Source organism: Dermacentor andersoni, chromosome 1 (genome assembly GCF_023375885.2).
Source record: "Dermacentor andersoni chromosome 1, qqDerAnde1_hic_scaffold, whole genome shotgun sequence".
Classification (NCBI taxonomy): Eukaryota; Metazoa; Arthropoda; class Arachnida; order Ixodida; family Ixodidae; genus Dermacentor; species Dermacentor andersoni.
The window spans coordinates 331,972,586-331,994,608 of record NC_092814.1 but is presented as its reverse complement, the minus strand read 5'-3'; the positions used below and the strand labels follow the sequence as shown (position 1 = coordinate 331,994,608).

General features: G+C 44.4%; 1 protein-coding gene across 1 annotated transcript in view; it reads right to left on the bottom strand.

The window, feature by feature from the left end:
• Positions 1–22,023, bottom strand: part of LOC126516797 (ankyrin repeat domain-containing protein 17-like) — a 228,066-nt gene that overhangs the window by 21,399 nt on the left and 184,644 nt on the right. Inside the window, exons 27-28 of the mRNA XM_055063998.2 lie at positions 8,195–8,347; positions 5,195–5,397 (exon numbers count right to left, since the gene is read on the bottom strand). Of these exons, the coding sequence (XP_054919973.2) occupies positions 5,195–5,397; positions 8,195–8,347 (356 nt within the window). The remainder of the gene's footprint in view (positions 1–5,194; positions 5,398–8,194; positions 8,348–22,023) is intronic.

The following is a 22,023-nucleotide window of genomic DNA, read 5'->3' as shown; positions in this document are numbered from 1 at the left end:
TGTGCTCATAGTCGGCTGCCAGTGATTGTGTTATTTTTAATAGCCATCCGAGTGTAGTTTGAAGCTTTAGCAAATAGCTATAAGCCTGCCTCGTGTAAAGCAAGCACCCAGTAAAAATTAAAGTGGACTTCACATGAGAAAATACTGTTGTTATTTTTTCTGAAGATAAGTCACTCTGAAGAATTAAAATATTCAATAAAGAAATGTAACCATGCGAAGACACATTTTACACATTTATCAAGACTGTATGGATTGGTATCAGAATGGGACACCTTTCGGACAACACAATTCTGCCAAGCCTTCATCTAAGTCTCGTTAATGAGTGAAGCGACACCATATGCTTTCACTTGGCGACCAAACTTGTAGAATGTGTGTGAAAGCCAAATCTGTGTGAAAGGAGACCGTTTTTTAGTGTGTCACTAGGCGGCTCAGCTTGACATGACAATAATAGGCATCTAACCACTCTCACGTCACATTCCAGCAAGAGGTAGAGGTCTCCTCCTCCCTCCCTTCCTCTTCACCCATGAAAAGGTCTACACAAACAAGCTGCATTTGCGAAATCATTTTAGAGCACGAAAGGGAAAGCATGAAAGGGAAGCTAGCATTAAAGGCACAAAGCTACCAAGGTAGCTTCATGTACTCCTGCTTAAAATTTTCGATTAATTCACTCTCGCTCTGCAACCTCCTAGCCACTTGGTTAGCTGAGATGGTAGAGCAGTCACCCCGGTAAGGCGTTCGTCCAGAGTTCGAATCCTGGATTCGGGCAAATTTTTTTTCAACTATAAAGCTTTTTTTATGATAGACAGGTATGGGTTTCCTTTGTAGCTTCGTGCTAGTCAGGTGGATGACGAATTTCCTAAATATTCCAATATGTCCAATAGTGAGCTTCTGCAGAACTGATTTGCCATAGTTGAGTTCAGATGCTAAAGAATTTAATTTGACAGTTTAAAGGTTCAAAAGTTTAAAGACAGGCAACTTCCATTAACACTTTGAGGGTCGATCTTTTTCACCATGAGCATTTTTTTTATTGCAGATTCTAATTCTTCTTAGCGAGTTATTTCGAAAAGAATTTACTGTAATTTTTTTAGGGCGACTGTAAAGCGAGAAAAAAATATTTTGTGTTGGCATATATATTTAGAGAATGACGTATGTTCACTGGCCCCTAAGCGCCGCTGAGACATCTTAACATAAATTGGTCGCTAATGGGGTTACTATAGAGGTCAGACGCGGGCATGTTGAGTGGACAAGTTTGAATTATGCAGCAAATGCAAACTTTATGATCGAAATAATGAAAGTTTGGGCCCATAAAAATGCCAGCCAGGACCTTCGGTTGGGATCGAATTAACCGAAAAACCTAATTAACAGCAGTTGAATCAATGGAAGTCTACTGTATGTATAACTCCCATGAATGACTTTCTATCTTTTTCCGGTTCCACAGTTGCCACAAGTGTTGCCATTTCAGAAGATTTCCCCCAAATCTAGTTTGGTGGGGTTTGCATAACATTTTTCTCATTTCATCTGCTGCAGATTTACAACATTCAGTAAAATATGAACCATTTGTCTGTACGTATTAAGCTCTTTCCTGTATTGCAGTGTTGTTGCGACAATATAGTACAGAACTAAATGGTACTTGCAGGCATTAAATGTATGCTCATCTACCATATTTGGATCTTGGGAATTTTTGTAGGAGAATTTTGGTAGACTCTGAACTCAAAGCGGAATCAAGAAAAATGCAATAAAAGAAAGAAAAAAATGTCAATACGATGTCACATTTAAAAGAAAATATGATCAGTTTCACTTGAAGGTGAAGGATTGAAAGCAATAGCAAGGTTTAGCGTCGCACTGAAGGTGTCTCAGAACACTGGCGTGATCAGGAGTGTACTTGCAACACTGCAGGTGTCGCACCAAGAGGTGTGTGTTTGAGCACATACCTTTTATGGGATACATACGCACTTTAACACTGGTTTGCCTTTAATGGGGGGGGGGGGGGGGGGGGGGTGACTTTCGGAATCAACTTCCTTATTTCCTCATAGATTTTGATGAAAATTAGCAGAGCTAGTGGTGATGTTTCTGTGATGTTATCATCGAACTTTCGAAGTTATATCTCAACAACTTCTTTCTTGAAATATTTTTTTTTCTGCTTTTGGGCTTGTCCCAAGCATGAACAACTTACAAAATGTGATCGAAGATTCATTTGAAGCACTGTGCGTTTCAGAATTAATGGTTGAGGGCGTGACATTTTTTTTTTTTACAACATGACTTTTTTAGTTCTCATTTTTTATGACGTTTTTTATCTCAACTGTGAACTAGCTGAATCATTAATTCAGAAAAAGTCACACTGGAAAAGCAAGAATGTCCCACCTTGAACTGCACTTCAATGAAACTGGAATTGAAATAGACCTAGCAGTCGTGAAGTAATCAGGTGAGCAAGCAGCAAGAAAATATTTTGAGAAAATGGCCTCCCCCCCAAAGTGGCACCTTAGATTATACTTTATCAAAAGCTACCAGGGCTGCTAGCAATTGATGTCCTACCAAATGCGGGGCTTCTGGAGTGCTTTGCCTTTAGTCTGAAGTGCCTTTGCTTTCCTTTCTTTCGCTTCCAAGACATCCTTTTCCACTGTTCTGTGATGAGCATGATGGCCAGGTTGCAGACCAAATGTTGCACAATATCCAACAAAAGCACAGTAGCTTCCAGAATCGTATTCGTATACTGCCTCATTGACGGCTGTCTCTAGTGGAGCAGGGAGCCTTACCCCCTTAGAATCACTCACATAATGTCTCACATTCAATGGTGTGTATTCATATTTCTGTAGCAACGACAAGATGACTAAATGAAGGCTTTCAGCAGCATTTTGATTTTTTTTCGCTAGACAATGGCTGAGGAGCTGCACATCAGAAAGGAAATGGTACAGGGGCAGCAGTGCAGCTGGAACATGCATGCCTTACAAGCTTTTGCAGCCTAATGTTTGCACCAGCTATCCATATTTTGAGAACAATGTATTGCACAAACTTTTTCACCTTTGAACCTTGTGAGAGCCTGGATAGCTTACAGAATGTAATGGAAGGTTGTCGAATACAGTCGAACCTGGGTATATTGAACGAATATAACGAATTATTGTATACATTGAACAGCTGTAAAATTTCCTTTTTTGTATAAAATTTTGTTTTATATATCGAATTACCTATATATCAAACTTTTTTGTGATCCCCTTCAGATTTGATATATCCAGGTTCAACTGTACTGTGAACAAAGCAAAATAGAGTCTCCCCCCCCCCCTTTTTTTTTTCATGCGAAGATTTGCAGTTGCACTTTTTATTTTTCTTGGCACGTCCACATCAGACACACACTTTGGGCGTGAAAAAATTGAAATATTCAAGCCAAAGAAACGAGAAGGTCGTGACATGCACTGCAGCTCACGAAGCTGTGACCAAAATAAATAAATAAATAAATTGATAAATAGATAGATAGATAGATAGATAGATAGATAGATAGATAGATAGATAGATAGATAGATAGATAGATAGATAAAAAGCCTGATTTTGGTGCACAATGTGCTTGGTCGCGAAGCCCGAGACCTGCATGCGGGAAATGCTCAGCCATGTGTTTGAGGTGTTTGCGCACAATGTGCTCTATAACCAAATCCGAGGCGCCGATGTGTGAAATGCCTAGCCATGGGTTGAAAGAGTATGCGCGTGATGCGCATGGTTGTGGGTCCGAGGATTCCGTGCGCGAAGCGCTTGGTTGCGATGTTTGAAGCACCAATGCTTGAAAGGCTTAGCCATGTTTCCGAGGATTGCTTGCATGATGTGCTTGGAAGCGAAGTCCGAAGCACCAATGCTCGAAAAGCTTATCCGCGGATCTGAGACGTCCAGGAAAGGAGGGATCGGCCGCACTTCTGCAAGGTCCGTAGTGCCCGTTTTGACACTCGTAGAGTTCGCGGTGGTGAAGACGTCGGGAGCTTATGAGGCGCAAAGAGCAGATGGTGCCTCTATGGAGTGAGCACTGGACCCATGGCGAAGAGCGCTGGAGTCACGTGGCGGGCGCGGTCAATAGGAGACTTTGGTACAATTTTCAATCATTTGATTTTTGTGCACTCGTTTCTGTATGGAGGGGATAGCTGAAGCGGCATACTTGAAGATGGAGAAATGCGCTTTCCGACAAGACCAAGAAGGCGGCGCTCGGTTGCGCTGTTCTAGAGATATTATATGGCTTGAAAAACACTGTTTTTCTTAATCTCCATGAATTCTTTTTTTCCATTCTGGCTTACACAACAAATGTTTAGAGCACTTCTACACGGTTTTTAGAGAACATATTTTGGAATCACATAGAAAAAGAGCTATAGAAACTGAAAATGCGATTTTCAAAAAATTGGCCATGTTTCACGGTGCAAAAGCTGTCCCGCTCTTAAGCACACCATACTAGCCACAGCAAACTCAGAACAGCTGAGCCTGACAAGCTACACATTATTTTTCACAGTGACCACAGTGACTTTTTCGAGCAATTTTGCTGCTGATTTCACATGCTTCAGGAACTTCTATGAATAAACTTGCTTGAAGCAAGTAACCCTCTACCATGTGGCGCCTTGCGCTGCCACGTGAGGACGGTGTGGATACCATCACAATTTCTTTTTTCTGTGCATTTTTTGCAATCTTGAACCGCTCCATCCCTCAACCCCTTTAAACGTTGTTTTTGTGAACAGAATCTTTTTCATAAAACTTGATGCAACAGTAGACGTAGAACTTGACAACAATTTCTGGAGCGGCAACGGCTCAGGGCAGCATAATGGTACTGACAGGCGGAAATGGTGCTGCAGCAGTGGTGTGACAAAACCAGCACCATTATCGCAGTAGGGTGACCAGCCTTGCACTCCAGAGTGGAAACCACATGTGCACACTATGCCTTCAGCTATACTTTGGCCATGTGCTCTGCTGTTCTGATGGCCATTTGCGAATTGCTGGCACCATCTCTCGCTGGTTGGCTAAGGGCTCCTTCAAGAACAGTTTTGGAATTTTCAGCAACACTTCGGAGACGCAATTGACATCGTTTTGCCTGTTTTTAATGCCTAAAACTGATGAGGTGGCCCTTTAATGGAAGTAATATGCTGCTTCTCAATTGTGCAGCACACATTTCCCAGCTGTGCCTCCATAGCCTAATTTTGTCAAATTAATGAAATGGAAGGCTACTACTACTCACATGGTGATAAGAGTGCTGCTCGAGTGCCTGCTGTTCTGACACCGTGTCTGCAGCAGCAGCAGCAAAGCGGTTGTGCTGTAACAATGGAGCCAGGCCATCTCCCTGGGGCCCCGTGGCATGCTGGTACTGAACCCAGGCCTGGATGGCGCTGAGGTCTGGAGTCAGGCTACTTCCGCCTGCACCGCCACCCACACCTGCGGCGCCTGCAAAGCAAGGGTTCTTCTTTCAAAGGGGGAACTCTTGTGCAGAAAGGCGATGACTTACATCAATACAAGGTGCATTTGGGTTGCATGGTTTTTTTTCTTAAGAATAGCAGCAGCCACAACTGCAAGAACCTATATTAAGGATACGGCCAACCAGCAAAGTCAAGTCAGATGGAAAGTGCTGTTGAGCTTTCGGAAAGTCGATGACTGTGTCTAATTCTGGAAATGGCTTTACTCAGCTATCAACAAAAGTGACATTCATGTTTGAAGAGCCAAGTGCCCACTTCCTCCTCTTGCACAACACACAGAAGTCTGATATGCTGTGAGATAGGCCAGTCATATGCACAAGACTGAAATCGGAATGAAGTTGCCCAAGTAATGATGCATGTGGACATCTGTGGCATGTGATGTGTGCTATAGGAAAATAAGATACAGCTATTATATATAATAAAATATAGTGAGAAATGCGGCAGCAATAAACAACTTTTTTGTATGCCACTTAATTTGCATTTTCTTCGAGTCTGCAATTTCGAGATTTCAATTAAATAACACAGTACACATTTCCCCTATGCTTTTTCTTGGTTCGGCGCTGGCTCCTTAGTTACTTGCTCCTTAACGCTGGCTCCTTAATTGAGCCCCTTAGTTCCCCTAATTATTTTCACTCATGGCAAGCGCCACACACACGGAGGTAGCAACTGTGACGTTGATATTAAGAGAAAGACGAGTGCCGAGTAAGAACATCGGCCAATAATGTGGCAACACGCACTGGGGAAATCGTGTGATTTTTGCAAAAAAACTGAAAGGTGAAGATTCAATTTAAAATGTCGGTGATCAGAGCCACGCATGTAATATTTCAAGGTGCAACAAGATGGTGGAAGGTTTCTGTGAAATTCTTAAGAATTTGTAGATATGCAATCATGAAACAGAATGCAAAGAAAGCAGTTGAGAGAGAGAGAGAGGCTGGGCCCTTACATCAGAACAGTACTCCTGCAGATTGAGTGGCTCACATCCAGAAGTAGCTCTGCATCAGCACCAATCTTATCCCAATTCTGCACACTTACCTGACCTCGATGAGAAAATGTATGTAAGCCCACAGGATAACTATGATTGAAAATGACTGATTGAATCATGGCATTTAACTCTTTACCATATAAAAAAAATGCCCCCCCCCCTTTTAAGGCTTTAATAATAGTTATTTACTGAATACATGTTCAAGAAAGCTAAATAAATGTGCTTTGCAAAGATAACATTGTGTGAAAGATAAGGTTACTGGTAACAAGTGAATGTTACACTGATAGAGAGAAAAAAAAAGTGCAGACAGAACGTTTCTGCTTCAAATATCTACAGCACATGCAAGTTTTAATGATGTAACTCACCAGAAATGTGAGCTACAAATAAACATTTTCTGCCCCTACTGGCAAAGTACCTCTTTCTGGCAGGTGCCACAAATACTTGGCTGGGCTCATGTTGGCAAATCTCTGCTGTGTGCTGCAGGTACACTGTAAATAAGACCTACAAAATTGCTAACATCGCTACGACGTCTCAGTCAGCGCAAGAAATCATCAGTGATCAACAGGCAAAAAATGAAAATCGCCACTGAACAGCAGCTGACAATGGTCCGGCTGGTGTTGTGGGTCTCTATCATAAGAGTTAAAATCCAATCAACTTTGACATATTCCTTGGTCTCACTATTACTAGTAGCACCACAAGAGTTTTTTTTTTTTTTTTTTTCTTAGTCATCTGAGGATACAGCAGTATCACAATACCAACAGCGTTTTTACAAAAGCTCAGACACTAGAGGGCCTGCCATCTTTGCTATCACCAGATTCACACCTCTGTGTGCTCGTAAAAAATTGCCTCCAAAAATAAACCGCTCATAAAACTAAGTCTGTGCCTTAGTCTGCATTTTGAAAACAAGCCTACATCTTAACAGCTAGCCTGTAAGGGCACCGGGAGCTGCGCCCTTGGGCATGGCACTCATGCGTCGCCTGTGACCCATATTCAATGGCCTTGGTGGGGAAAGAAATATTTAACCTCCCAAAGTAACACTGAGGCTCCGAGAGATGCTGTAGTACAGGACTAAAGGTTAATTTTGCCCATGTGCAGGGTTCTTTACCTTGCACCTAAACCATGAGCATTGCTACATTTTGCTGCAGTCAAAATGTGGCCACTGTGGCCAGAAATAAAACCAATGACCTTGTGCTTAGCAGCAGAATGCCATGGTTGCTGGAACACCAAAGTAGGTGTGGGAAATGATGGCTATAACATCTTTCTTAAAAAAAAAAATAATTATTGTAAGACTACTCTAGAGCTTGAATGCACTTTGTATAAGCCTTATTCTACCTACTGACACAGAGCCTGCAAAATGCTGTGGATGTAACACACAAGAGCGCTGAAATATGAGCACTCCTACTAACTAGGCTTACACTGAGGTTAAATCTGTCTCAAGGGGTGTGACATGTTAGCAAAGGGATCTGTGAACTGTTACACAAGTATTATGTTAGCGTACCCAAGGGAATAATTTGCTTTCGAAAGTGAAAAAAAAAAAAAAAAAAGAAATACAAGCTGTCCCCATTTATGATCACGTGGAATCAAGCACAGTCTCATTCTAGGCTGGACTTTTTGAAACATTAGGGAGGAAAAGGTGCTCGAGGTGAGACCACAGATCACAGCCACTGAACCCCACTAGCTGGCACAATAGAGAGCCAAAAGTGCATGTCTATAGAGTGTACAATAGAGAGGCCCAATAGACCCCTGTAGGCCATGTGAATGAGAAGCGAACAGCGAGTTAGCTCACTGTTGGAGTAGGACCAGATGCCCGGGTAGGAAGCATGTGCCCCCTTTTTCTGGGCCCGCTCCGTCCCGATGGGGCGAGGCAGCTTGCGGTCGTCCAGGCCCCCACCGGGAGACAGGCCCCCCTGAGGGGACACCGCCGACGGGGAACCCTCGTCTGCACATGCAAGCAGGGTGGATAAGGCGTCAGCACTTATGGTGGGAACATGCCTCAGAGAAAGAGTCACTCGTGTATTACTGAAAGAGCACTTCTCAAAATGACTGCGTCAGACCAACTTTTGCTGTATATGCCACAGATCAGCACACACAGACAGGTGCCAACACAGATATTCATGATAGGCCTGCATGTGGTTACTACTTTTAAAGAAGCGATGAAACAGATAGTGGGAATAAAGCTACTTGCAGATATTTGCCTTTTGCAAGATACTGTGGCAGTGCCTTGCAAACACCACAAGAAATGTAATGGCAGGCGTTGAGCCACCTCAATGGCAGAAAGCACGCCAAGATGCAATGTTAGCACATGCATACCAGCCGTGTTAGTGGTTTGCGCTTTGCACCAAAGAAATCATCGTAGGCAGGGTTTGTCCCTATATTGGAATCAGTTCCACGACTAAGCTGAAAGATTTGTTTGTGGACAAGTCAGTGCACTGGGACTTTCAACACCAAATAGGCAGCAATGAAAAGTTAAGAAGGTCACCTTAGCTTCAAATTTTCTCCAGCAATTCCAGTTACAAGAATAATCCTGTATGTACTGTATTTGAAGGCTATAGTCTGCTGCAAAACTCTTTTTGAAAGCATCCTTTTTGAATCACTCAAGTGATTTCTACAAGGACACAGTTGAGGGCGACAAAAGCTTATTGACCACCACTGACATATCAGAACTTTATGACCAACCATAAAGTCATACTTCTTACGTTTAACTATGCTCCCATGAAAAGTGCCACAGATAGGCACAGACAGGGAAGCAAGACCAGTAATGATCAGCACGATCTACGCTTTCAAGATGTCCACGGTAACATAAACAAAAATGACCATTTCTTTTTTGTCAGCAGCTCAATCTAAAACAAACTGCTAATGACTGTCCCACCACAACCAAAAGAAGAGAACAACATGTAAGGAGGTTCGCCAGCTCAAAATGTGTTCGGGTTTCCAATGCAGATAATGTAGCCCTTTGTCTTACCAGGAGTGAATCAGTGTTGGACATCTTCAAAGTGATCAACAAGAGAAGCCTCAGCATGGAGCTAATGTTTTGACAAGGAGAATTGCCCTGGCAAAGAGAAATCTTATCGAAACGCTGGCACCAGGCTGAAACTTCCCTCGTTTGCCCAGTGGGCCTTCTTGATGTTCCACTTTACCTACGGGCTGCCAGAACCTGCCTGCATAACTTTAGTTGGGCAGCAATTCGGAAGTTGCCTGGCTAGCAAAATTTAAAATAGATTAAAATCATGAGTTTTATGCGCCAGAACCACAACCTGATTATAAGGCATAATGTAGTGTTGGGCTCCAGATTAATTTTGACCACCTAAGGTTCTTTCATGCCACAATCTTATTCTGAATTCTGTCCACAAATGGTGAATTTTTAAAGACCCCAGTTGCCAGCATGTTTTACTTCCTCCGCCAGAATAAACTCGCTCCCGCTGGTGTTGCCTCAGGAATTGCGTGCTGCCATCTACAAGAAACACTACAAACCGCTGAGACAAAACCAGCTCATCTATGGCATTACTAGAAAATGAAAAGTTTCGGGTACCTAGGCCCTTTTTGCCAGAAATGAGTGGACAAACCCAGCTCATCCATGGCACAGATGGCATTAATGTGCACCTAAATTTAAGGCTTGGATCGAACCCGCGACCTTGAGCTCTCTCTGGCTAGCAGACGACAAAAACAGGCGATGAGCACTCACCACCATCTTTGTGAATTCTTTTGCATCCAGTGAAATATCCTTCCGTGAACACTGCCTGGTGCCTTCATGTGTTAGATCGGCGTTATGTCTCGCGAGTTGTGGACTCTCATTCCCACACACTGCAGCACCTTTTGGGTTTACTTTTCTCCCCAATGGTATCCTTTCTCATCTCTCTTGCATTTATGTAGCAACATTTTTTCTTTTTCTGCAGTTAGTGAAGACGATCGCAGCTAGCCAGTGTTCCCGTTGTGGGGTGTTTGGGTGCATAAACAGCTTTGACACCAATGTGTTCTAACTCAGCTGTCGATTTAATGAAATACACTGATGGGAGTAATGCCCAGCCAGTCCAGCCAGTCCATATAACCACACGTACATTCAATTACTGCTGTCATGACCGATACTGCTTATTGTGTGAATCACTATTGTTTGTCACTATTCTTGCACGGTGTAAGAATAGTGAGCTTGGCACAGCATGCGTCCTGTGCCAAGTCGCGCAAAATCTCACGAGAATGATAGTATCCTCAAAAGTGATAGCTCGACATTACTGCTTCAACTCTTTGGATAACATAACTAAATATTTTCAAGTGGGCAAGACTATGCTGTGTGCACTGGCTGCTGCCATCCTGGTAGTGTCTTTATGTTTATTTCGGCCAGCTGTTCCAGCATTCAATTTTGAAAATTTCGGGCAGCTTCGGGCTGTCTTGGGATCCCATGTGACTCTGACGCTGTTCCTATCAGGATGGAACTAACTAGGTGCTGTCAGGTTGCCAGAACTGCAAAAACCAACGACGACCAGTGTCAATCACTTTAACTCATCTACCTGCGGCCTCTGTTCACATTTTTTCGGTGTTGCGTGCTGGTCATCTATCGTACTGGCTTTGTGAATCAAGCTAAAATGCATTACCTTCAATAAACACTTTCTGTGTCAGGTGCACGGTGGTTGTGAAACATCTTTCATGCATGCCGTTTTCATGGTGTCACTTGAGAATGTCTATGATGCTGGTCATGCTTTGTGGATGGTAATGGAAAACTATTCTGAGCCGCTGTAATGTATTCCGAGATGCTAGTGCAGGTAGCATAATATGAAATGCAACTGGCTGCTAGTGCGGTACCTGTACATGAGCTTTTCCAGCCTGCAGTGCTAGGGCACAACACATGCACATTCTGGTCATGCAAAACGTGGATTGTTTACAAAAGCAACATGGTGTGCAACCAGAAGGCTACTTTGAGTGACCATGAAAAACAGTCACCATGGTAATGCGAGCCCTCCCAGACCTACAAAGTCAAAGAATGTACAGACCAAAGTGATCTACGTGGCAGGTGTATCAAAACCTTACTTGAGTGACGACAGGTTTTTTGCCTCTGCAAAACAAATGAAGTTGAGCAATGGGAAACCTAAGGTGAGCTGGAAAAGCCTGCAGAAATGCGTCCAAGTCTGGGAAACAATGGTCCCTTTGCCCCTCATTTCCTGGGGTGGTGTGCAAGCAAGCCTGCTTACAGTTTCAGAGCCAAGGAATCACACTAGGCATGAGTGAAAAATGCTTGACCGCCAATTTTTCCCGGGCACAAGGTTGGGTCAACGGCTCATGGATGTCTAAGGAACAACCGAACTTCACAATCAATACACATCGTAAAAGCCCATACTTGCAGTAATTCAAGGCAAAAACGCAAGTTAGTTAACCCTTAAGATGTACCTCACAAGTTAAAAGTACATCTGAATGCATGTAGTTCGAAATATGTGCTCTGGTAGCAAAGAGGTCAAATGCAGTTGTAGACTCATTTTTGTAATGCCAGTTTTTATGGACCTGCACAACTGTTCTAATTTCTCAGCAGCACCACCACCTACGCCTATCACCAGTGCTAATTGGAACCGAAATTTCAGACACTGCATGCTGTGTCACCAGCTTTTTGGACACAATTTATGTGGACGATGCCACTAACATGGAAGTTGAAAAAGTTGCCGCAGTGTCGACTCGGCACTGCAGCACAACTTTAGTTTTAAATACTGACGAAATGGCAGTCATTAGGCCCAGCAGCATAGGCTAAACCACCCCCATGTTCAGCCGTCCCAGCAAATTTGCAATGCCAGAGTGTCCGAAGCTCACTCTTGGCGATTATGTGGGAGATCACACACATGGGCTAGATTGATGGCTGCAACACCAAAGTTTGGGTCTGTGAGTGCCTCTTTCCATGCCTTAAAAATCAGTCAGCAACTGTACTTGGCAAAAGCAACTAGGGACATTAGGGACGGCAAAGCACATTAGGGACGGACATGGGTGTTTTGGCCAGTAGTTTGGCTGAGTTGGACAGCTGGCAAGCTAATGTGCAGATCCCGTGTGATCATACTGATTATGTAGTTGCATATTAGCAAAGATGCAAAATACGCGTGTGTAATTTATTGTTGTTTCAGTGCCCCGTAGTGGCATGGCAAGCTGCCGACTGGCAATCAAAATACACTGGGGACCCCTTGCTTAGTTGGGAGGCATTGTGCTTGCATTTTCTTTCACATAGATCCAATTGCGATTTTCCTTTTTGCCAATGTCAACATGTATGTGTGTGCTTATAGTGAATGTATTATCATGCTGAATATGACTTTGTTATAACGAGGGTCAAATGTATTGGTTGATTGAAAGTAATACTTGGAAGACATTTACAGGACCTTTACTGGGTGCGCAAGATATTTGAGCACACCGCTTAAAACTGCCATACGTATTAACATTCTCATTCTATATAGCTGGGCACTTAATTTCGTCTTTACCAACCTATCTGTCACCTATGAGATTTATTACAAAGTAGCAGCTTCCATGACCGGGGCATGACCGGGGCAGTTGGAGAAGTATAGGAGAGGCCTTTGCCCTGCAGTGGGCGTAACCAGGCTGATGATGATGATGATGATGATGATGATGAGCAGCTTCCAGCCTGACACAGGAGATGAAGGGGTAAACTGTTTTAGTCGTGATACATGTCAACAACAGCGACTTGTAGATCACTACCTTCTTGAATGTCGTAAAATACTTTGTTTTAGGGGTTCACAAAGGGAAATAAGTGCTGCTAGAAGTCAGATGCCATTAAAGGCAGTTGAGTTTTCCGAGCAGGTCCACGCTTCAGGTGGCAGAGTCAACAATCAGATGGTAACTATTCTTGACATTGTAATTATGTTACTGAAACCCTAGTGCACCGTGGTATAATTAGTCCCTTAACGCCCAGCGTCACAATTCACGATATACCAAATAATTCTCTATTCCCCATTAGCGCGAAGAAATTACAGGCTAGTTTTGGTCTTTCCATGTTTTCGACAGACGGTCATTAGGCCCAGCAGCATAGGCTAAACCACCCCCATGTTCTGTAAAAATTTTGAAGTGCCACTTACAACAATAATCTGAATGAGAAGTGAGCACGCATCGAGACGACTATGCTGTAGCTGAGCACGTGCAATTTCAAATTTTTCTGCTTTTGTCTACCGATTCAGGAGAAGAGACTGGTCGTTAAATAAAATTTGCTTTTGTTCTCACGCACCTCAACATTTATTCTTACTACTATATAACTATAAACCCTACTATAAACCCTCCAGAAAGCAGCTTTAGCAGCGGAATGACTGAATTTTTGTAATGTCTGTCAAGATGAACAGTTGAGAAAATTGATCATTGCTTATGAAGAAAACAAAGAGGGGCGGGTGATGCTGGTGCTGATTACAGGCAAGAAACACATCACATGCATGCACACATAAGAAATCGCAAAACTGCATGCCACTATTGTGATATCTTCCAGCAGCTTAGACATCCAGATCAAAACCCGCGGGTGAATGTAAGAACTAGAATGTATTACTGCAAATGAGTTAACTCTGGGATTTTTATAGAGCATTGCTTTGTAAGGGTACATTATTCCAGAGGCAGTTCCAGGAATATAGCACCTGGATGATCAGCAATAAGTCATAGAGGCACATACAGTCGAACCTCAACATAACGAATGTGGATATATAACAAATTATTGGATGTAAAGAACTAAATATAAAATTTGGCTGGGCATGAAACTGCCACTTTGGTAGCAGATACCCGACAAAGTGGTGCTGGTTAAAAAAGATGCATACAGAAGCAAATATTTTCAAATATAAGCTATTTCTATCAACTGATGGCAAGGTTGTTGGTATGAGGCTCCAATTTTGCCACAAGTGGCATTCTCTCTCAGCAGCAGGAAAGTCAACCTCAACTGTCCTGACATACTCTCAGCCCGTGCACAATGCCTCAGTGTTGCGTTTCACTGGTTTAAAGAATTTATTTTGGTTTGGATGAGGGACACCTATACATCTGCGTCAGCCAAAACTTCGCTCAAGCTCCTTCAAAGAAGCGGCGGCAGACTTCCTTTCCCGTTCATTCATCAGTGCGTTTGTCCTTTCTGTTCTTGTCCTCCTTCCACTGCGCGTTCGTCCCATGGGCCATTTCAAGCATCGTCTTGGTCTGTTGTACAGTCAACGTCCGATTTTTCGGATTCCCTAGGGGACGCAAAAACGTCAGCAAAAATGAATGCATGTCTCTTACTGCCCTTAAGGGCTCAAATCAGCACAGGCACGTCCATAGCAGCTCTGAAGGCCTGCCATTGCACTTATTAGGCATATCAGTGCTCGTACTGTGACAGGATACAGTGGGTGCACGCGTGTATAATTAAGGAATACATACTGTGCCCTGCAACAACTGCCCCTTCCCACGCTTATTAAGCTTCACGGCAATACTTCGCATATGCTTCACCGCACGACACTACTGTATTGAGGCGTAGCCGACTTTCGTAAACCGGCATTGTGCAACGTGCCGTGCTTTCCGAGCTTCTAAGTCAATTGCGAGGATTAAAAAGACGGAGTCGGTTCCATTGCTGACAGCCACGAATTCTTTCAATAAAAAACACGGCACCAAACGGCAAGAAGCTTAATAGTAAAAGTCGAAGCAGCTAGAACTAGCACTGCTGCGGAGGTGACTACGGCTGCCAGCGAACCTGCATGCGAGAGTGCTGGTTCGAGGCGGCGAGATAAAATGGCAGCAGTGGTGGCTTTGATTAATGTAGTTTAATCATTTTCAATCAATTAATCAATTTCAGACCTTCTTATACATTGACTCTGGAGTATGTGGCGGTGCCACAAAACTGTCCGCATTATCGGGCATGTCCCAATATTGAGCGTCCAGAAAATCAGTCGTTGGCTGTACAATGGCAACTCCTCCAGCTGATGACAAGTCTTCAAAGACTATTCATTACGATTCTTCTCTGTTACTCGAGCCAGCATTAGCGTGACTTTTGTTCCCTTTCAATAAAATTACAGCTAATTTTCCCTGATAGAAGCACAAAATCCTTGAGCATTCCCGGTTTTCCCAATTGGTAGACACCCTGACAACAGGACTTGAGTGCGCGCTCGTGCTCATATGCTCCAGTCTGGTTGTGCTATGTTGTGTGGACTGGCTTTGTCCTACACCAGCTTGACAGACGAATAGTAGCCACGCCCGACTTGCGCATTTTGAAGCACTTCAATAGCTCAGTAGAAAGCGAAGTCTGTCAAGGCGTCAAGCCACGGGCGGTCAGGGGTAAGTGCACGCTGGCAGGCATGCGTGTGGTTGGACTAAGTTTTGCATGGTTCGAGGCTAGTTGAGTGTTCAAAACTAGTTGAAATTAAAGAGACCCAATGGCTACGACACCGATAAGTAGCGAGGCCAAAGTTTAATTCCAACATGGGCAGCCGCGGCCAAGCGTGAGCATGAGCAGACAATAGTCCGCTTCTTCAGTCGGAAAGGTAAAGTGCTTGTAATACCTCCAATCGTACTAGATTTTCTTTCTCAAATTATTTAGATAATATATTACTTGGAAGGCACTTCATTTATTCCAGTGCGATTTTGAGACTTCAAAGAAAGGTGGTGCAGGGCCCCTTTCACTGCAAGAGGTAGATGAGAACACAGCTGCACTACCGAAACAAGCACACTAAAAGCTTGTTCAACACCCGTTAATTCAGAACAGTATTTTGGACCTGGAAACAGTGCATGCTGGTATATGCAACCAAACGTTCATTAATTTGGCAGAATTCACACATGCACCAAATAATTCTGGCAAATGCTGACAACTGCTACTGCACAAAAGCGAAGTAAAGTCGGCACCACTTGAGTGAAACCAAAATGCGGGAGGCATCGCCATTGCATCTGTTTTTGTGTGCATGTGTACATGCCCCATCTATGAAATCGGCGAGATTAGGTCGGAGGCTGCCGAGCTGGGAGAGGGAAGTGAGCGGCGGAGAAGGAGGGCGCCTGGATCTGGAGAGAAGTGCACATCAGGGAAGGTATGGAGGAGCAGGCTACGAAGGGGGGCAAGGAGGAAGGCGGAGGCATGTCGGGTTCACCTCCGCTGGCAGTTGGTATGGGCTGCGTGCGTTATGGATATACTGGGTTAGTCTGGCAATCGAGAGGCCGAGCGCCGAGCGAGGACGAAGCAGCAACGCAAGCGGCGGCAGGCCGAGCGTGAGTCGACAAACTCTGAAGTCATTGGCAAATGCTGGGCATAAACTGAACAAGACCGGCAAAAGGCTAGGCATGCCCAGGAGACTCCCGAAGAATGTGCTAGGCGGCTTGCAACAATGGGGGTGTTGGGCAAGATGGCATAGCTTAGAAACTCCCAAACAGCACCCATATGCTTGTGCGTAACCCACGTTCACGAAGTGTAACATCACTGCAATTCACATCACTCCCGGCCCGGATAACATTCCCGCTAAAGCCATCAAAAGCACTAAGGTGCTTACTAGTAAAATTCTGCAAATCATCTTTACGCAGTCCATAACTACCAGTACCATTCATAACGACTGGAAGTTAAGCAAGGTTGTCCCGGTTTTGAAAAGTGGCGACAGAACTGATCCATCGAATTATCGCCCGATATCACTCACCTGCATTGCCTGCGAACTTCTTCAACATATAATCTATTCTCCTGTTGCCTCTCGAAGCTAACTCTTTCCTTTTCTGTAACCAGCATGGCTTCCGACCAGGTCACTCTTGTGAAACTCAACTCTTTGAATTCACTACTGACCTCCATTTAAACCTTGATTCTCTCTTCCAAACAGACGTAATTTATCTAGACTTTTCGAAAGCCTTTGACTGTGTACCTCACGAACGACTAATGATCAAAGTGAACAGCTTGTGTCTCCATCCTCTAATCACGTCCTGGATTCGGTGCTTCCTAATTGGCCGATCACAGTTTACAGTGATTGGACACCGTCACTCTACAGTCACTGAAGTATTATCTGGAGTACCGCAAGGTTCAGTCCTTGTACCCCTTTTGTTTTTAATTTTCATTAATGACCTCCCCTCTGGTATTTTGTCATCCATCCGGCTCTTTGCCGATGACTGCGTGCTGTACCGCCGTATAAACTCGTACAATGATCAGTTGCTTTTACAGTGTGACCTCACTACAATTGAAAAATGGTGCACAGAGTGGCTTATGCAGCTAAACGCCAAAAAATATAAGTTCATGCACGTATCGCGGAAACACTCTCTCATGTCATACTCTTACTCTTTGCATTCCCTTCCTATTGAGCTGGTTCAATCATACAGGTACCTTGGTATCACCTTCACTAGCAAGCTTACATGGTCAGAACATATCCAAAATCTGGTTACTGCCACTAATCGATCCCTGGGATTCATAAGATGGTCACTATCATCATCACCCCCTGTGATCTGTAAACTAGCGTATGAAACATTTATCCACACTAAACTGGAATTCGCGCCGGCAATATGGAATCCCCATCAAGCGTACCTTGTTGAGCTACTGGAAGCCGTCCAAAATCGCGCAGCCCGGTTTATTACATCCAAGTACGACTATCGGCTAAGTGTTAGAAACATCAAATCATCCCTCCACATCCAATCATTAGCACATCGGCGAAAAATCTCACGCTTATGCCTCTTTCAAAAGCTCTATTATAATTTCCCGCAGTTACGCGAGACACTTCTCTTGCCACCCAACCGTACTTCACGCCGTCTCTCAAACCTCAGTATTCGTCTTCACGGCTCTAGTAAATCCTTCAACAGCTCTTTCTTGCCGGTAGCTATTGCAGAATGGAATAGTTTACCGGATCGCGTAGTAATCGAACGTAACCCTACCAAGTTTCGAAACATACTAACGAACTTTCTGAGTATTGATTCTTAATGGATTTTACTTTTTACTACACACTTTTTTGAGTGCATTGGTTATTACTTTTTGTGTTTGACATTCATTTGATTGCACCTTCTTTTGCCCTTCTGAATGTTTATTATTATTGTTTCTTACTTCAGTCATGACTGTTTGTACGTTTCTTTTTCTTATGTATGTTCCCCCCTTATGTAATACCTCAACAGGGGCCTTTAAGGGTCAATAAATGATGATGATGCAATTTCTTTTCTATTTCATTTCTTTTCTTGTTCTCTTCGCTTGCCTGCAGCATTTTTCCTGTTATTGTAGCATTCGCATTGGCTGTTCTCATGGAGCGTTCTCTTTTCATAGCTGCTGTGTTGTGCATGCCGTTCCACTCTGCGCTACACTGATGGCAACGCCGGCAAAGCGACAAGTATGTGGCCAAGGACTCTGCAACTAAAGTTAAAATCAAAGTCGTCATGAAAAGGTATGACATGAAGAGAAGCACTTTGGACACATTTTAAGAACAAACAACAGATCATGCTAGGCAATCATGCTAGGCAAAAAGTTTCATGCTCAAAGAAAGTGGCTGCGAACCGCAGCTCAACATCAGCTGGAAGCAGCTTTGTTTTGGTGGGTGAGTGACAGTCGCAATGCGCACCTGCCTTTGAGTGGACATCTGATAATGGCACAAGTGGAAAAGCGTGCAACGACGAACACTCATTCATTCAAGGCTTCCGAAGGCTGGTTAGAGAGGTTCAGAGAGAGGCATGAATCGTTTTCAGAAGTGTGTGCAGGCAAAAGGGCAGTTTCGATGAAAACGTGACCGCTGAGTGGAGAAACATGCAGCTACTTCAGCACATCGCTGCAAATTCCCCAAATGATCCGTTAAATGCCGACAAGACGGTGCTCTCCTTTAAGGCTCTTTCAGACAAGACGGTGCAAAGGAGACCTGTGTATCAGTGGCAAAAAATGCAAGCAAACAATAACTGTGGTTCTTGCTGACAATATGACTGGGACGGAGCGGTTGCCCCTTGTAGTCACTGGGAAGGCCACAAAACCACGTTATTTCAAAAATATCAAAAGCTTTCCTGTTGAATACTGGGCAAAAAGAAAGGCTTCGATGACCTCAGATATTTTTTGAGGCTGGCTGCAGCAGTTGGACCCACAGTTCTCTTCCAAGGAGTGCAAAATAACAATGATAATCCACAATTGCAGGTACTTCCCTGCATTATTGAACTGAAAAGCATCAAAGTTGCTTTTTTTTCCGCCTAATTAGAATTTAGTTGATACATTCCTATTACATACGTTTTCCCGGCACCAACGTTAGCAATCGAGAACCCAAAAAACGACCCAATAGAGTTATGCAAATTTTTTACCGGTTCATACGTTCCTGGAAAACACGATTTTTCAGCACCAACATTCAGTACGTTGCCAAACTGCGATCGGCTGATAGGTTTTCCGATCGCTTGATCCCGTTAAACGAGAAAATGCACGAGGTGTGCACAATTGAGAACAGTACATAGCTGCCCGCCGCTGCGGCTTCACTGCAATACTCGCCTGCCTGTCTCACGTGAAAACGACGGCGCGCACAGTTTCTTATTCCGGTACTAGCAAATCCTTGTCCAGGTCGACGCCACCACATTCAAGGCTATCGCCGCCAAACCTATTGCAATAAGCATCTTCACCTATCTGTTTTACAGCACATGGCTTTTAGTGTCATTGGTACCATACTCCATGGTTTTGGTAGGCGATAATCTAAACGCACTGCCGTTCCCTGCTGCAGGCGGCGCGATATGACCATCACGTTTCACTTGGGCGGCATTAGGCGCCACCCACCAACTTGATTTCGTTTCGGTTTCCTGTTGCCCTCTTAACCCCTTAAGTGTTTTATTATTTTTTTTTTTGATAAGTTCCTAACCAAAAGTGCCTATTCTTTTATTGCTGAGTCACATGCTAAGTCGAATCAACACAATACAGTTTATTTTGAACATTACATAGGAAACCAGCTGCCTGCTGCTAGTAAAAAATACAAACCACATAAAGAAGACAGTCGCAAACGTCTCATCATTCTTCACTTGTGTAGGCAATCAACCTTTGGCTATTTCACTCTGGAAGATTCGGGACTATGTGGTGAATTTAAAAACAGGGCGGCTTGTTGCAGCTGACGCGCCAAAACCTAGTTTCTTTTATGCGAAGCATATTACTAGAGCTCAACCCAGCTCCTCAGGCGCGGCGGTGTCGCCTTCAATGACCTTTGACCCCATGCCATACCACTCGACACCGTGACGTCACGACAGAGGAGAAACGGGGCTCCAACTTGCGCAGTCGCTCGCAGCGTCGCCTTCAAGGCTGACCACGTGACACCGTGACATCACGACAGAGGAGAAACGGGGCTCCAACTCGCGCCGTCGCTCGCGGCGTCGCGGCGGTATATAAGCAGCTGCGCTTGTTTCTAGGTGGCTTTGGCTCAACTCTTGCAAGATGGGCTGGGTGGGAATCGAACCAGGGTCTCCGGAGTGTGAGACGGAGACGCTACCACTGAGCCACGAGTACGATGCTTCAAAGCGGTACAAATGCGCCTCTAGTGAATGCGGTGTTGCCTTAGAAACGAGCTGTTTCTAAGGCTCAGGCATGCGTCGCTTGCTCAGGCGCACATTTCGTTGCCGCGCCGAACGCTGCGTTGCTCGACGCTCACCGCGTCCAATGCGCGGCGCGTAGTCGCTGCGCCGTAGCCCATTGTCTTACACCCCTTGGCGGGTCGACGGGAATGCTGTCGCGTTCCACTCTTGAAGGCGAAGCAGAGTAACGCATGAGTTGTTTCTTCGTCTAGCCGAACCAAATATAGCCAAGCAACACCAGTTCACCAGGCTAAACAGTGGTTCAACAACTAAAATAAAGGCTAGTATGCTTCGCATCCTGGGCTTAACCTTAGCTAAGCCACAGCCATTTTTTTTAAACTTTCTTCCCCTTTTCTCCTTGCTTCTGACAGCAAATAAAGAATTTTCCAGTTGGCGCTGCATCGGCTTGGCAGGATGTAAGTAGGAAAGTGCTTCAAACATTGCGCCAGCTGATAGCTGGCGCAATGGTCGAGGAGACACTAGCTGGCATTGAAGTGGCTGTAGAGGTACTGCTTGCTGCAGCTTGCTGCGTGCGTGCGTGCGTTGCGAGCATGCTTGCTGCGTGCGTTGCGAGCATTTTGTCGCAGCGCCGAACGTGTCTGTTATTCTGGTAATAGCACACTAGCTGAACGTTTCGACCCAACGGTGGAGGCATAAACTCAAGCTGATGAAGGAACTTTAGCGTAGACGTACGTGAGCTGCCTGATCGGTCTCCATGGTCCAGCCACCCATTGGCGTAGAGCTTAACCAGCCCAAGAAAGAGCTAGTATTGCTCTAACCAAGTGTTAAAACATTTTAAACATTTACAAAAACAATGTGTTAACGATTACACTCCTGCGAAAAATTCACACCAGCAGCAAAGAATACATTTCGTTACTGCTACTGTGTGTGGTTGAGCTCTGTGCCACCAGGTGGCTGCACCGTGCAGACCATTCACATTTGCGCTTCTGCTCATCCCGTGAAACGACACTGTCAAACGGCCAGGCCCTGTACCCTTACGCTTGCGTTTACCCTAATACCGGACTCTCAAAACGCTATTGCGTTAATAATCTTCTAGTGTAAAGTGATGGCTGCAAACGCGCAAATCCTGGCGCTGATCGGATAGCGGCAGTTCGACGCACTGCAGCCAGTCCGATCGTCTGCTGCCTTGCAGAGGGACACGATGTCGCAGCTTGACAAATTGCCAGT